General features: G+C 33.2%; 2 protein-coding genes across 3 annotated transcripts in view; both read left to right on the forward strand.

The window, feature by feature from the left end:
* Positions 1-449: 449 nt before the first annotated feature.
* LOC134258081 (uncharacterized) lies at positions 450-3650 on the forward strand (the record flags this gene model as incomplete). The annotated part of the gene is made up of 4 exons (XM_062740651.1): positions 450-563; positions 2915-3083; positions 3252-3407; positions 3604-3650. Coding segments are annotated over 4 exons (486 nt in total), but the record flags the coding sequence as incomplete, so codon positions are not given.
* Positions 3651-5350: 1700 nt separating this feature from the next.
* Positions 5351-17399, forward strand: part of LOC134258113 (nuclear pore complex protein Nup153-like) — a 12154-nt gene continuing 105 nt past the window's right edge. The window contains exons 1-12 of one of the 2 annotated variants that reach the window (XM_062740669.1): positions 5351-5459; positions 5651-5704; positions 5972-6067; positions 6412-6455; positions 6764-6860; positions 6971-7165; positions 7547-7679; positions 13018-13167; positions 13838-15217; positions 15794-15873; positions 16146-16330; positions 16501-17399. The exon at positions 16501-17399 is cut by the window's right edge and continues 105 nt beyond it. In XM_062740669.1, coding sequence (XP_062596653.1) covers positions 5442-5459; positions 5651-5704; positions 5972-6067; positions 6412-6455; positions 6764-6860; positions 6971-7165; positions 7547-7679; positions 13018-13167; positions 13838-15217; positions 15794-15873; positions 16146-16330; positions 16501-16558 — 2490 coding nt within the window. In that variant the 5' untranslated portion in view covers positions 5351-5441 and the 3' untranslated portion in view covers positions 16559-17399. The remainder of the gene's footprint in view (positions 5460-5650; positions 5705-5971; positions 6068-6411; positions 6456-6763; positions 6861-6970; positions 7166-7546; positions 7680-13017; positions 13168-13837; positions 15218-15793; positions 15874-16145; positions 16331-16500) is intronic. The other variant, XM_062740674.1, reaches the window with a different exon arrangement.

Here is a 17399-nt window from a genome sequence, read left to right on the forward strand (position 1 = left end):
TTTTATAAAAACTAATTGTTTTAGAGCCCATTTCAAAGTTTTTGTCACCCTGTCATAACAAATCACACTTCAAATTCAAACTTTTAATGATTGTGAAAACAATGTTAAATAAGTGTCTATATATTTTGTAATATTTATCTATTAAAGATGTACGTGCTATCTCCTTAATCAGTTAATGATTATATCATTATTAATAAATTTTAATTCAAAACGGTGAAAAATATAACCTTTGATGATAGAAATTTCCAACTTTTTCACAGAATTACAAGAAAATGATCTGCCTGACGGATACGTATTGGAAGTTATTTTTTCGATCATAATGATACATTCTTTAATACCGATATGACGTATTGAATGTTCCATATATTGATAGAGCACTAAAAATAAGAAACTGGGAGACCCAACAGTTTATTCCTTTATTTTGGTAAACTTTCCATTCTACTTTGTAGTCTTTCTTTGGATCGCTGACAGATACAGTCAAGTCTGTTGTAACACCCTCCTGGCTCACTGACTTGGTCAGAACCGTGAAAAGATCCTCCAAAAATGGGGAATCCCCTACAGAGGTCAGTAGTTTAAAGGTACTTTTATAAGATTATTCATTCTTGTAAATTTAAAACATTTTTTGTGGATTGGTAGATAAATACTGATAATACAGTAGTCATGCTAAACAGCCAAGTTTAAGGGAGGAATAACTTTGATTCATTATAAATGTAAATTGGTATTTGCATGAGGTTTACAGAATACATTTTAATATCATAGAGAAGAAAAATTGATTTGCTGTAAGTGTTGATCATTGTTAGCTATTAAAGTGTTTTACTGTATTACAGTTGAGTATGATAGTATGTTTATTTATGACATATTCACATATATCATATAAAATCAAAAATTATCTTAATTTTAAAGAACACCATATTTGCTCCTGAGAGCACCTAGGGTGCAAAGAAAATTGGAAAGGGATGATTTGTAGGGAAGCTCATTGAATTTCGGTACTTTATGTGACAAATATTTATACATTATAAATACATTATAAATAGAGAACAATACATACCCTTTTCCATATCACATCCTATATTAGCCCGAGACACCAATATCAGCCAGAGGGCTGAAGGCCCGAGGGCTGATACAGGATGTGATGTGGAAAAGGGTATGTTTTATTATAATTATTACATACTTAGTAATAAAATACAGAACACAATGAGTTGAGAAAAAATAAGTAAATAATCATGCACAGACTTCTTACAATGTACACGGTCTGTTGTCTCATACAGTTTTGGTTTGTTTCTACATGTACTTCTATTTCAAATGTCCCCGATCCGTAATTTGAAAGTGATCAATTAATTGTCAATTAGGTTATCATTACATTCAAAAAGTTAAACTTAAGAGAACTATGTAACCCCCAAAATATGTGTATGATCACAAGTACTGTTTTTAGCTCTACTGGTCAGAGACCAGAAGAGCTTATGCGATAGTAATGCGTCCGGCGTCCGGCCGTCTGTTTGTAAACAATTTTTCAAAACGCTACTCCTCCTACAATTTTAGTCTGATTTCAATATTACTTGGCACACAAGTAGACTACACTAAGATACATAGAATAGTGCATCGGTTTTTAATTTCAATGAACGGTGTTGCCATGGTTACTAAAAATAGAATTCTCTGTGAAATTCCTTTAAAACACTACTCCTTCTACAGTTTTGGTCTGATTTCAATATAACTTGGCACACAGGTAGACTTCACTAAGATACATGGAATAGTGCATCGGTTTTTAATTTTGATGTTCGGTGTTGCCATGGTTACTAAAAATAGAATTTTCTGTGAAATTCCTTAAAAACGCTACTCCTTCTACAGTTTTGGTCTGATTTCAATATAACTTGGCACACAAGTAGACTACACTAAGATACATAGAATAGTGCATCGGTTTTTGATTTCAATGAATGGTGTTACCATGGTTACTAAAACTAGAATTCTCTGTGAAATTCCTTTAAAACACTACTCCTTCTACAGTTTTGGTCTGATTTCAATATAACTTGGCACACAAGTAGACTACACTAAGATACATAGAATAATGCATCGGTTTTTGTTTTCGATGAACGGTGTTACCATGGTTACTAAAAATAGAATTTTCTGTGAAATTCCTATAAAACTCTACTCCTTCTACAGTTTTGGTCTGATTTCAATAAAACTTGGCACACAAGTAGACTACACAAAGATCATTAGAATAGTTCATCGGTTTTTGATTTCGATGAATGGTGTTGCCATGGTTACTAAAATAGAATTCTCTGTGAAATTTCTTTAAAATGCTACTCCTTCTACAGTTTTGGTCTGATTTCAATATAACTTAGCACACAAGTAGACTACACTAAGATACGTAGATTATTCCATCGGTTTTTGATTGCAATGAACGGTGTTACCACGGTTACTAAAAATAGAATTTTCTGTAAAATTCCTATAAAACTCTACTCCTTCTACAGTTTTAGTTTGATTTCAAAATAAGTTGGCACACAAGTAGACTACACAAAGATACATAAAATAGTGCAATGGTTTTTGATAAGTACAAACCAGTAGAGCTACAGTCTCGACAGAGACTTCTGGTTTGAGGTTTAATTTACTAAGGGTGTGATATTGATACGTATCAGCCCTGCAAATCCATATCAACCACGCAAATCCATATCAGCCCTGCAGGGCTGAATTACGGCTATTGTGACGTCAGCCATATCGCATATGCAAAAAACCTGTATTTAGATATATTTGCATGTTTCTTGATATTCTTGGTATACATAGGTTCAGATAAACTTTTAAAAGTAAATCAATACATGTATTTGATCTTTAAGGGCTGAGAAGAGGTGACTATCTTAAATTTGGCACAAATTATTGTTGATAATTGTTATTAATATTAAGCTGTGTGTAATTTTTACAGGAGAAAGGTAGGGAAGAAAAAGAGATATGTTCAAGTAATAGTTCCAACCTGAAACCCAGAACAGCAGAATATGGTCAGCTGCCTAGTAACTCAGTACCGCCCAGAACTGACACATTTAGGGGGTTTACATCAGGATCCCCAGTGTCGGGGAACAATTATACCTTTGAAGGTAATTATTTTGAAGTACAATCATTGTTCCTATATGTTTGCTTTGTATGATCAATTTGTTGAAATAATTATAAGCTTCATACCTAAATCATATCTCTGGAGTTGACAGTACTTGATTTACCACCTGCCATACTGTATCGTGATATACACGTATTTCTCTTTTGAACAGTTGTCAGTAAGAAAAATGAATCTATGAATGTGTATCCCTCCAATGTGTCACAATATAAAGAGGAACCAGCACAGGTCAGAGAACCAGTATCCGTTGAGGTCGTACAGAATGGAGGAGAGGGAGAAATGGAGCATTCGATGGAACCTCCCAGTGTCAGTAAGTACTAGAAGGAGACTCTCTCTGATCAGGACATTGGTTTGATTTTTGCCCATTTTAATGTTATAATACACCATAATCACTTCTGTAAATTGTATTGTAGATATTAGTCAAATTCATTTTCCATGAATTCCTCTTGCACAAAATTCTGACGTATAATGTGAAGAAAAATTTAACATTTCTATTTTAATTTTAGAATTGATACAACACCAAAACAGAAAACCTGCTGTGTCCAGGATTTGATTCATGGCAATCAGATGAGGTAATTTAAAAACTGTAACTGCATGACTATTTTAATGAAAAAATGGCTTTTTAACATTTCATATCAAGTGTTTTAACTTTTTTTAGCTATTTTATTTGTTTTTTTTTTTTAAATATCAGCCTTTACTTGTATTTTCAAAGCTAGATTAAAAGTGCAATCATGTTCTGGAAGTTTGATTGTAGCTTTTTTTGTCACTAGAGAAGACAGCATATGTCACCCTTTTACAGTACAACACCAAAATCAGCTTCTGCTGAAAACCTGCTGTGTGTGTACTAGGTATAACAAAAATTTATTTGGGATGGATTAATTTGATGTTATTTTTTATTTAAGACGGCACATCATGATGAGGTAATTTAAAAACTAATAGGCCTAGGATTATCAAACTTTGTCAACTATTTTAACGGTGTGTCGCGCAAAAAATGGCTTTTTATAAGATGCTATGGCCAAATATGGAAAAATGTTCATAGTAAACTATTAGACCTAGAACTATCAAACTTGGCAAATGTAAACTAGAAGGTTTGATCAAGGTCACTGTGACCTTTAATTTAAGTGAAATTTTTTAAAAAATAAGTCTTTTAAATTTTGAATTTTATCCTAAAAAATGCAAATTTTTTTTTTTTAAAAAAGTGTTAAATCAAGAAAAATATCAGCCTTTATCTATAACAGATATTATGTATGTTAAGAGAAAAGCTATGATGTAAAAAGTGCAATCAGAAAATTGCATGTCAAATTAGAGAGTTTGATTGTATGTGCCTTTGGGAATTTTAAGCCTTTGATTCACTAAGTTTTAAAATGATTTTGAGAAAAGTAATGCTAATTTGATATTGCATTATAAACTAATCTAATATTATATAATATTATTAATTTAAAAAACTAATTTCATATGTCACCCTTTTACAGACATTAAATGTTAAAAAAAAAAACATGTTTTAAAAATATTTTTGGAGGAGCTTTATCCAGTCAAAGATTAATTAAAGTCAAAGGATAGCTAGCATCTTCTTATCTGTGTCCCCAGATTTGGTATGTCATTTTCAGCCTTTTATTTTCAAAATTAATTTGGTTTAAATTGCTGTACTAATTTGATCTGGTTTAATTTGAGCATTTGACTGGACTTAGTAAAGTCATGTGTACTACACCACAGGTATAACAAAAATTTATTTGGGAAATGGAGGTTTACATATCTGGGATATAAGTTAATAATTTTTTTATCACTGTGGCGTGGCACTTTATTTACATATTTAAAATTTTACTTTACAATGCTTAGAAATAAGATGCAAATAGAAATTATGTCTAGACCACACTTACACTGTTAAACCTTTTCATTTTATGCAATTTGGAAGATCCTTTTGTGGAATGTATCAGTAGATCTAGTTAATTCAAGTCCAATTCATACCTTTAAGTATGGGACTTGGAATCATCCAACTTTGTTACAAATCTCTCCCAAGATGAGACCTACCCTAAAAGACTTCCTGACCAAATACCAATGAATATGGGCCTTAATTAGACAAAAATGATGTCCTTCTATATATAATTATTGCTCAATTACAACAGAAAATATCTTCAACTGATATTGAGAACTATTTACAAACTTTATTACTTTTGATGCAAAACAATGGAATTAGTCTGAAACTTGTTTGCTTGCATTCATACAATTGTAGATGGGTTATCTATTTCAGAAATATCCTTGTCCTGTGCGACAGAAAATACAACCAAAGACTAATAGTCAAGAGTCTACATCAACAGCGAAAAGAATCTTAGCAACTCTCCAAAAAATGTCAACACCCCTGAATGTAAGTATCTAGGTAATTCTTGTATTTTTGTCAAGCTTTTACTTTTCATATACATATGTGTTAATACTCATCATGAAAAGCCCTGTACCCAGCCTTTAATTCATATTTATAAAGTTGTCAAAATTTTAAGATTATCTTCATGTTTTGCTGCATTTCAAACTCTGACTGTATTTTGTATCTATGTTTTCTAGGATGCCAGAAAAATTCCATTTGAAGACACTGTGCTTTTTGATTCACAAACTCCAGTGAGTGTGTTTTAACAATTTTATTAATTTTTTTTAACGTTTAATTCACATAGTAAAAAAATAAAGTCATATTTTACATGCTCATTTAAAGATATTGAAAAGGTCACTGGATTGTTGCATCCACTCTACATCTCTAATTGATTTCTTTCAGTGTGAATATTAAATGATATGTCAGACATCACATTCTCTGTTTACATTGTGTGGTGTTTCACAGACCAAGAAAAAGTCTCTGTTTGTTACTTTTATTACTCCTTTAATGCTGTTTAGGTTGCACCTCGAGGTCCACCAAGGCGACAGTTAACTACACCACTGGCCGCATCAGTGACAAAGAATCGCCAGAGAATAAGACTCAAAGAAACAGAGGTACACTATATTCTGTATCTCTGCATTTATTTCTGTTTAGTTCACATGAATTTGATCGTTTGTAATTTGGCTGTCATCAAATGTACACTCAATCTCTGTGAAAAAATGTTTAGTTACGACAAATGTCTGTTTAATTTTCTTGAGATTCAATTTATTCATAGTGAGCCATGCTTTTATTGCTTTAGTAGTAATGCATATGACATTTTTCATGAAGGTTATTAATTCATGGGTCTCACCATACTTTGAAAACAATGAAAATTAAACCTCCATGAAATTTTTGATTTCACAGTAATTTTTTTTATAAACATACATGTTGCTTTAAAGTTTTTAAAATTTATTTTCAGCCTGCAAAATGTCAAGAAGAATTGCCAACAGAAACAAAATCCAAGTAAGAAAAAAGTTGTTGACATTTGAGACATATCATTTTTACTTTTATGGAGAAGACCTATTTTCCATTTTAGAACTATCTTCCATCAAATCAAATACATGTACATGTAACTTTATTAAATTGAAATCTAATATGTTACACATCTGTGAAAGTGTGCATGTTGTACGCTATATTAAAACTTTTTTAAAACAAGACATTCAAACTTGGTTTATTTTGGATGTTGATAAGTGTAGGTCTATAGATCTCCAGATAGCAATGAAAATATTTATTTCTTGCATGAATTGATTCAATAATTCTGTGATTTTCAGTTTTGTATCTGACAGTTCCTATTCAGCTGGTGGCAAATTGAAAGAAAAAAAATTCTCACAGCATATTTCTAAGAGAGGAAATTTTTATGATGAAGAGGTATGAGAAGCTTGGTAGTTTTAAAGAGATAAAATGTCATTTTTAAACATCATGAATATTTGTGTATAATTTGTGTAATATAGTCTAAGATTTTATAATTTCTTATTAAGGCTGAGTTACCAAATTTAAGGACAGAGTTTACTCTCCCAGTTGATAATATTACTGGAATGAAATTTGGCATTTTGGACAAGGAAAATGGGAACAAGGATAAAGGACAAAGAAATGCCACAGATGGTGTCTTTACATTTTCTTCACCAGTTCAAAAGGGAGAGATATTGAATACTACTTCACCAGTGCCAAAAATGGTAATCAATAGCAACAGCTAAGTACCTTTAAAAGCTTAGGAAGGGGGAATGCACAATTAATCCACACATACATGTGTATAAACCTCTCTGACAGTAGAATTGTTAACCTCGTCCATTGCCTCATTATTTTTACAAGGTCTCATTTCAATGTGAGCTTGACATTGTTTTGGACCCAATTAACCATACTACATCTTTGTTGACATCATTTACTGTTGTATACAAAATCATTGTGAAATCAGATTTTATACATTGAACAAGAAGGTCTGTGGATGGATAAGGTTTACAATACTTAGGAAGAAGGAATTTTAAAAAAAATAAAAAATCCACAAATGTTTAAGTAGATTTGGACTTCCTGGTCTAGTGAGTGATTTTTCTTTGTAGAATTTCACCTTCAGTTCCCCCATCAAAGTCAACAGTCCTCAGACAGCGGTCAGTCAGCCGATCAAGAGTGTGGGAGAGGTCAAGGCCACTGCAGAGCATGTATTTCAACCCTCAACCCTGAAACCTCATACAGGTAGAGCTGCATGTTTATCTATATGACCTATACTACATGTATGTTCTCATCAGCACAGGGTGGTTAAGAAGTTGCAGTATACTTGGATACATGTATGTGTCCATATATTGTTTTTTTCATACATAGATACATGTATGTGTCCATATGTTGTTTTTTTCATACATTGTAAAAAGAAAATATTTAAACACAGGTGACTAAAAAGTAGATACTGCTGAAATATAAAATGACGGAGAGTCTAATAAATTCTGAAATTCCTACCTGTACTATATTTTGGTTCCATTTCAACTAGTTAAAGATTTGGTTGAAGGCTTCTTCTGTTCGAAAAAAAAAAAAGGAATATTTCACCTCAGATAAAGTTTGCATCTTCACAAACACTTGTTGTTAGGTTGAAGTTGAAGTGATACATATATTTTTCAACAACTGTATTTTGAACGTCATTGATTTTGAACCTGTTTGAGGTGAAATGGAGCTACTTCAGAGTGAACACATCTTAAGAATATTCTCTCTCAACAGCTACCTCCAATATACTGGTATCCCTGGTTTTCAGTCCTGTGTTAACTGCTTTTCTAGACTTGAAATAATTTCAGATATATCGTCTCGTATCCTGTTTTCAACTGTATTGTATTTTCGACCTATTTTTCCCAATCTGCTTCCTGTGCAGATTCCGCACAGTAGATCATTATTTTCGGTTGGTACACTTAGAAAAATACCTTTGAAGCACAACTGTGGTGAAAATATCCAAAATAATTAATTCAACGGAATTTCCTCGAAGGTTTTAGTCCAATGTCAGAAACTCTAGTCTTTTTACTAATGCACATTTTATCTGTTGATTAATTAAGGTCGTAATTGGTAAATTATAAAGATTTTTTGATGACATTTTTCCGAAAGAAAATTAAGATCTCTGTCAAAGAGATGCATGAATATTGAAGTGAATGGGTGGATCAAACAATTTTTTTTTTCTTCCTTAAATATGAGCGCTTTCTTACAGATTTTTACTGAAAAATGCAACGTAATTTCATTGATTTTTTTTGGAAATGCACAGCTACTGACAGATGGGTTCAACCAACGAATAAATCTATTTGCAACCAAAATATGCAACTTGTTCAATGTTTTTTTGAAAGACAGACAATGCAACTTGTTCAATGTTTTTTTGAAAGACAGACAATCGTATTTTTATTGTTTGGAATATCCAATGGATATTTATAGCCAGTACTGATTTGGCCTTGATACTATATTTAGGTCGAAAACACAAGACGTTTATATTTTTGTAAGGAAAACTGTACCCTCTCCATATTATGGCATATAAATAAAATAAACACAAAACTGCAATTTGGGTTATAACATTTTATTTATAGATACATATGCTAACATTTTAAGCCCTTATTTTTTCAGATTCTGTAAAGTTTACAATAAATTAATAAATAACATCTAAATAGGTCGAAAATACAATACGCCAGGATATGTGGAATTTGGCAGCATTTACTCAGGTACTGATAGTATTCCCAGAAATTTCTGAGAAGATTCTTGATATACCGTAATTTCGGAGAACTTATAAACTTGCTGCATCTGCCCTAAAGATTAGCATACATTGCATTGAACTTGTCCATGAGCAAAGATATGATTATCAAAAGGAAGTAGAGCTTCATCTCCCTTGTGCCCAGATCCTCTTCATGCAAGCTTCTTCAACATCCTCATATCAGTAAAATAGTGCAGGACAATGATTGTGAAATCAAAAAAATTGTTAATGGCAAACACCTGATAATTAGGACCCCTTTGTGGTAATGTAACAACTACCTAATTATAAGCTGCATTGTAATGCAGGCCACCTAGTGGTGATGTAATAATCAGCTGATGATAATGTAATGACAGCCAGTGGTAATGTGATGAGATTACTAAATGTACATGGTGGTAATGTTAACACCATGAGTCTGGTGGTTATATGAGGATGACCTGTTAATGACATTCTTCAAGATTTCTAGTCATATCCCATCATTTTGATGAAGGTTACAACTGATTATAACTCATGAGTATTTGCCATCAGTTACCCACAGTCACAATTCCTGATAAATATAAATATTAAGTCAGCCCTAAGGTATTTTTAATCAGATTTTTTGCTGCAGTGGAATTTAAATATATCCAGTTCCTTATGGCTTGAAATATTAGTGGTGCTTTCTTTTAGTGATGAAACTTTCATGACACAGAAACTTGACATGTGTCTTTTTATTTCAGGTCTGAACTTGAGCTGTGCTCAGGACTTTCAGTCTTCCTGATTAAGGTCTGTTCTGAAAACCAGGTCCTGCAGGAAATTCTGTCTCTTCCTTGTTGATGAGAAGTGAAATTTTGAATAACTGAAATGTGAAAAACACTGATTAAGTGTGATATTTCACAAGAATACAGAAAGTGCCAGCTTTAATGTCAGATTCATTTCAATATTCCTTTTTCAAAAGGACCAACTCTGTGTTCTGAAACATGCTGAGAAAAGTCCTGGGATCAGCAGTGTTTTATTCTAGTGTTATTCTTGATGTGCAGTGCTACTGAAGTACAGTTGAACTTGGGTATCTCAAATACCGGTATGAATAGCTTGAGTCCCTGAATATGCTGAAGTGAATTGGAAGTCCTCAAGTACCCACTGATTTGACCGCAATATCTCAAATCTTTAGATATCTTGGTTATCTTTGGGCCCCATCAAGTTTGAGAAAAAGAGATTTGACTATATACATGTACTTCATCATGTTCATGTATTTCAAGGGTGTCTGTCTTCTTTATATGAGAATCTCTCTTTTCTAGTTTGAACAAGTTTACGTTAAGTAAAATGTGGGTTGGTTGTGGAAAGTGGACAAGGAGAGTACTAGTTGTGCTGTCACAGTGCTGGGTGTGTCTCAGTTTTGAAATTCTACTATATAAATTTAGCCAGCCTGGTCTGTCTTGTACATGCAGAGAGGGTAAAGACAGAAACTGTTGATGAGAGTTGACTGGCCACATCTGGATAGGAGTTGTGTCAGTTGTTCTTTACTGTGCCTTGTTTCATTAGTTATTTTAATTGCTGGGATGGGGGTTGAGCATTTTAATGTCAATCTTTACTAATTATTGTACTGATGTTGAAAATCCACATATAAATGACTATAAATAAAAATATTTTAGCCACTAAGTTGAAAATAAATTCATCCAAAAAAAAAAAAAGAACAGATCAACTCTTTAGTGGTGAAAATTGAATTGCTAGTATATGGTTACCTTTTTGATTTTTTTTTCACCAAAAAGAATACAATAAAAAATTTCTTCAAATAATGTGCATAAAATTTGATTGATTAATAATAAAGGCAAATCAAAAATCATTGATTAATAATAAAGGCAAAGCAAAAATCAAGAGAGAGAGAGATGAGAGCATTTAATTTATTTATTTTTGTTCAATCTATAATGTAATAGGTTACAACCTGGAGTTTTATCAAATAAAGAGATTAAAAGTTTTTATTTGTCACTTCTTGCATTATGTATTTAGCATTTGTTGATGTTTGTTTGTTAAAGTTTTGAATCAATTTTAATTAAGTTTCAAGTCTACTAATTAAATTACCAATTCTGATATAAAGCACAAAACTATTGAATTTAATTGACCCTCAGTCTTTTATGACACAATTCACAGTCAAGTTAAGCACCTCCTACTTTTGCACTGCTTCCACTGTATCCCTGGACAGAATTAAAATGTATGTACATTCAAAGTCTCATGTGAGTGTGTTTATTACCTTTGTAAGATGATGTATTCAAACATTAAGTCATTTATAGGTCAGGTTTCACTAAGAATGTTCATCATAGTTTTCTGCATAAAATGCAGAACACAATCTTGCCTATCTGACAATAAGTCAGTTTGAAAGTCTTTGACAAACAAGCCTCCTCCATTTTTTCAAATCAAAGCCAATGTATCTGAATTTAATATTAAAATTCAGACCAACCAGTCAGACCAATCAGTCCAACCAGCAATTTTGACCATTGTATACAGTATGCTATTTGACTAGTTTTGACAATACAGTCACAAAACTAAGAATTCAGACATTCACAAATTACCTTAAGTCACCATCAATGTTATGATACACATCATGATTTATTTTGATGATATGTCATGTAACTGGATTTACTTTATCAAAGTCTCAAGGCCAACAAATAAAATAAACATTCACAGAATATTTTCAGGAGCAAATGGGAAAATAATTAAATAAAATGCAGGTTTTATATTAGAGAATAAAGTTCATGTCTTCATGTCATATACCAGTTAAGGTCATGCAAGAGGTTTGTTACCAATGGTCATGATAAAACATACAAATTGATATGAATTTCTTGGACTTGACAATTCATAAAAATCTGCATCCAGATTTGATATTTCTGTGTATTATCTCCTATCATACAGAATTAGATATTATTTCAGGTTTTAGTACTTGTATAAGGTCACCCCCTAAATAAGCCAGAAGTGTAAAGAAGTCTTTCGCAAGGGGAGATAATCAAGAAAAGACAAAAATAGCATTCAAGAACCACTGTAAAGCTGAAACTTTGTGGAAGCATCCTGGTATAATGTAGATTCTAAATGTAGAATCAAATTTTTATATAGAAATATATTATCTCAGAGAATAAAATTCATGTCTTCATGTCATATACCAGTTAAGGTCATGCAAGAGGTTTGTTACCAATGGTCATGATAAAACATACAAAGTTTTATATGAAATATATATGAATTTCTTGGACTTATTGGAAGACAATTCATAAAAATCTGCATCAAGAGTTTTATATGAAATATATAGGAAAAATTTCTGTGTATTATCTCCTATGTTACAGAATGGGAAGTTTTATATAGAAATATATATTTCAGAAAATTTTAGAACCACTTGTATAGATTCTAAATTGCAATAATGTAGGGCGGGGCCACTCAAAGTTTTATATAGAAATATATAGGAAAAATTTATTCAAGAACCACTGGGCCAGAAGAAGTATATTTTCTGGGGTAGTGAGAGAGACCCCCCCCCAAAGTTTTACATAGAAATATATAGGAAAAATCTTTGAAAATCCCCAGGAACCACTGGGCCAAAAAAAACAAGGGCTACATTTCAAAATGTGTAAATTTGTAGTGGGGTAGGGTGGGGATGCATTATGTATAACAAGTGAAATGTGATATATGTATGTGAGAGAGCCCCCCCCCCCCCCAAAGGGCTACATTTGTTTAATTTAATGTGATATATGTATGTGGAGTATTTGTTTAATTTAAAATACATGTATATTTTATGCTTTGTAATTTGAGCAGAGTGGTTTAAATCCAGTATGTCTCCTGTTTGTAAGATTTGTATTGAACTTGTTACAGGTAGGACAGAGGTACCAGACAGGGAAGTCAAAAGAAAACTTCCCGTAAAAACCTGGGATTGTGATGTCTGCCTGGTTCCCAATAAAATGGAGAATGCCAAGTGTTTGGCCTGTGAATCTCCTAGATCGGGATCCCAACCGTCAACTTCAGGTAAATGTAACAAGATATGGCTGAATGTTACTCTTAGTTTTTATAGTCATAAGTAGTAAGGGTAGCCAAGAGGAAGTCAGAGTTTGCTTCTGCAATCACTGAAACATCACCCAAATGCCAATTTGAATGCCCTGAATGTTTAAGTTTTGGATTGATTAATAATTTTGTGATTTTATATCTCTTGCAATTTTAGTTCATTAATGAGAAAAGTCATTAGATGCTGATTAAGGGCTTCAGATTAAGACCTTTAAATGGCACACTGGGCCATTGAGCAGTGAGGGTTATTTTGCTAGGGTACCAACTCCTGTCTTGACTTGGTGCTTGCATTTTTAAGGTCTCATTTCAACATGTTCAAAGATTTGCTGGGAGAAGGAATAGTTGCTAATAATTTTTTTTCAACAATGGTGTGAACAATCTACCAACTCGGCAACTTTGTCAGTAAAAATGGGACATAATTTAAATTTGCTACCTTGGGAATAAACTTTAGCTTGGTGTTATTGTTCTTAACATAAATATGAATTATATACCTGGTATTGTATTTTATGTCATCAAGTAATGTGCCTATCATTATTTTAGAGAATTAAAAATATTAAAAGGAATTGATACATCTACTATGTCAAAGAGCATATAGTTTTCATACATCTAATTCAGAAGTCTATATTTTTTACAGGTTTTATGGTGAAACCAAAATCATTTTCTTTACAAACAGGATTTGTGGGTGATTCGAATGGGCCTGCAAATCCAGGAGTAAATGAATCCAGTTTGAATGGAGATGGTATCAAAAAGCCTGCCGCTGTAGAAAAACCTTTGGGAAAATTGGAAAAAGATGCATCCCCATTTGGACAAACCTTGAATTTAGATAGAAAAAGTAAATCTAGTGTAGAGGAAAACAGTGGATTTAAAATCGAGAAAACAAGTGAAAGTACAATTTTGAAAAGTTCTGGGATCATTGTAAAAGAAAATGAAAGTCCAAGAAAGAGGGCAACTTTGCCAGAAAAAACAGAACAGAAAGCTGTGAACTTTACCATACCTGCAAGTATGACGACAATTCCCAATGTTCCTGTAACAAAAGAATCTGGGGAATCTAACAAGGTAGCAGGTACTTTTACTTCGCCTTTCCTCAGTAACAGCACTGATTCTGCGACTCCAGCACCAGTGCAGTTCAATAAGATGAGCCCAATTTTTGGGGCATCGATTTCCACAATGAATAAAGGACAAACTGAAAAGAACCAGGACAGTAAGGTTTTAGCTTCTGCCCCAAGTTTTCCAGTTGTACAAAATACAACTACAAATTCTACTGTAACATTTCAATTTGGTGTAAATTCAATGAAAACTACATCAGTGACTTCACCCAATTTTCAATTTGGACAAAGCACAGCTCCAAATTCTGAAGAAAAGATTCAATTCAGTGTTAATTCATCAAAAGCTTCATCGGCAACACCCTCTTTCCAGTTTGGACAAAGTAACAGTGAAGCCCCTAAGTCTAATGCAAGCATCCAATTTGGACAAAGTAACAGTGAAGCCCCCAAGTCTAATGCAAGCTTCCAATTTAGACAAAGTAACAGTGAAGCCCCTAAGTCTAATGCAAGCTTTCAGTTTGGACAAAGTAACAGTGAAGCCCCTAAGTCTAATGCATCTTTTCAGTTTGGACAAAGTAACAGTGAAGCCCCCAAGTCTAATGCATCTTTTCAGTTTGGACAAAGTAACAGTATAGCCCCCAAGTCTAATGCACCCTTCCAGTTTGGTGCAAATTCCACAGTTACTTCATCAGCCACACTGTCCAGCTCTTTTCAATTCTCTGCAAGTGCTACTTCTGGGACCTCCATGTCAGCAAAAACAGTGCCATTGCAAGCTGCTGCTGCAAGTCTCCCAAAAGCTGTGTCCTCTCCAGGCTCAATGTTTTCAGTGTCTGGTTTTAATTCTGGCAGTCTTGGAAACACTACTGTGCCTGGAAGTCAAGGTGAATCATCAATAAACTCAAATTTTGGTTTTGCTGGTCAAGCCCCTACATTTGGAACATCAGCTTCTTTTGAAAAAGAAAAACCTGCAGGTACGCAGTGGATAAATTTCAATCTATGAAGGTTTTCAAAATTTTTAGCATTTTTGATCGAAGAGTGTCCATTGTCCATCTGCCATGTTGTTGTCTATAAAATTTTCTTCACAATTTAAACTTCTCCAAAACCATATGAATGGAAAATTGTATAAAAATCAGCAGAACACATATTGATATGTATGATTTTTCAGAAAGTGAAGATTGAGGTTTGTTTAATTAAATATTCAAATCATCTTGGCTCTGAGAACAGCCAGCAAGGCATTGAAGGTTGATCATATTGATTATTATGATATTTACCATCACCGTGAGTTTTAGTTTGGTTAGATCATGAACCTATGGAGATATATTTTGGCCATATGATAAGGTCAAAATTTGTTTTTGATAATATATAAAAGAACTTTTTTCTGAAGTCTCCTGTCAAGAACTGCAGGACTATGGTGACTGGTAAGCGTTATGGTCCCTGGGCCTTTTGTTTTTCTTAATGCCCCCAAGGTTATCTTTAATGATAATATTTTTCTTACATTTGTCTTATATTGGATTGAAAATGTTATACATGTATGTTTCCATTGATAGGTTTCAACTTTAGTTTTGGTGCATCAAAACCAAGTGGAGCTGAATCCAACTCTTTATTTCAGTTTGGTAACCAGCAGCAGGTAAATATATTAGCTTTCAGATGCCTAGGTAAAATGTGTAAATTCAAGTTTGTTCAAAGCATAACTCTAAATGAAGACAGAAAAATGGTTTACAGATATATTTTTAAAAGTACATATACTAAATACTGGACAAGACTGATTTGTAAAAAGAAAAAAAAAATCTTGTTCACATTTCATCTAAAATGCTGGAAATTCTAAACATGCAGTTAAAAGATACACATAACCTTTTGCTGCTTTGTTCTTGGTTAACTAAGAGGTATGAATATTTGTAGCCAAGCAGAACAAATGAAAATCAGCCAACATTAAATGGGGGACTGAACCCAGCTCCTCAAGGATTATTTAGCTTCAGTGCTGCACCTCAGCCAACCCCCCCTCAGCCCTCACTACCGGCTGCTACAAGTTTTAATGCTGGCCCGGCTAACCCCCCTACTGCAGGATCACCTTTCTTCAATATTGGGTAAACTGATTTTTATTGTAAAACTATATATGTGTCAAAGTTAAGCATTGACTTCTCAATTTATTGTTATAAGCTTGTCTGTGTTTTAGTGTAGAAGAGCTATTATTGTTGAATTTTGTTTATCACTTTCAAATGATCAGAGCTACATGCCAGTGGTTATTTTGTTTCAGTGCCTCGAATGATTCTGGAAGAAGGGTAAAGAAAGCTGTGAGAAAACTAAAGCGATAACTTGGTGAATCTAGTAGAACGGTGAAGATATTGAGAAAGAGGATGGCTTTTCTGGAATAGAGACCTGCAGAAGACTAAAGAGTGTAAAGCAAACTCGCGATAGCTGTGAAGCATCTAACTCACTTAAGCCAGAGGGTCATTTCAACTTCTTTAATCAAAGTGCTTATTTCTGTGTCTCTGTGTTTGTTGTCCATCACCCAAGGTGGGGTGAAGTTAAAAAATTAATTTTGTACAAATTCTGTCTTTACTCATTGACTTCTTCAGACAAACTTTATACATTACATGAAGCAGTGACTATTTTTCTAAGATGCTTGTATGTGACATAGGGATAGCACATGCCTTGGGGTGGGGGAATCTAGAAAAATAATACTGAGGTGACTTGTCCCATGGACATTCTACTCTATTGTAGCTCTTATTTCCACGTAGTGGTCATTTACAGAGATGTTGGGAATTTTAAGGATGGTTAAAAAAAAATTTCAACAACAGGTCATCATTGCATGACAAATTCTTAACTTCTGTGCATGTGTTTTTGATTTAAATTCTTTCTGTTTTCCTTCCTGAAGCAAGGTGTGCAAATATGTTGAGAATTTAATCCACCACAGCTTTTACATATCAAAAAAAGATTTTATGAATCAAGCAGAAATGTGTATTTCATCATTATATACTGAACTTAAATGCATTTAGAACTTTGTACTTAAAACGGGAGTCAAGTCAGGGAAATTCTTTATTTGACAGCACAGAGCAGCAGAAATAATTCAAAGACCACATGACTGATATTCAGGAAGAATCACTCGAATGAGCATATTGTATCCCAAAATCTCATATTTTGACTTTAATGCCA

This window comes from Saccostrea cucullata, unplaced genomic scaffold (assembly GCF_032062105.1).
Source record: "Saccostrea cucullata isolate Sc308-1 unplaced genomic scaffold, CSIRO_AGI_Scuc_v1 ctg517, whole genome shotgun sequence".
Lineage (NCBI taxonomy): Eukaryota > Metazoa > Mollusca > Bivalvia > Ostreida > Ostreidae > Saccostrea > Saccostrea cuccullata.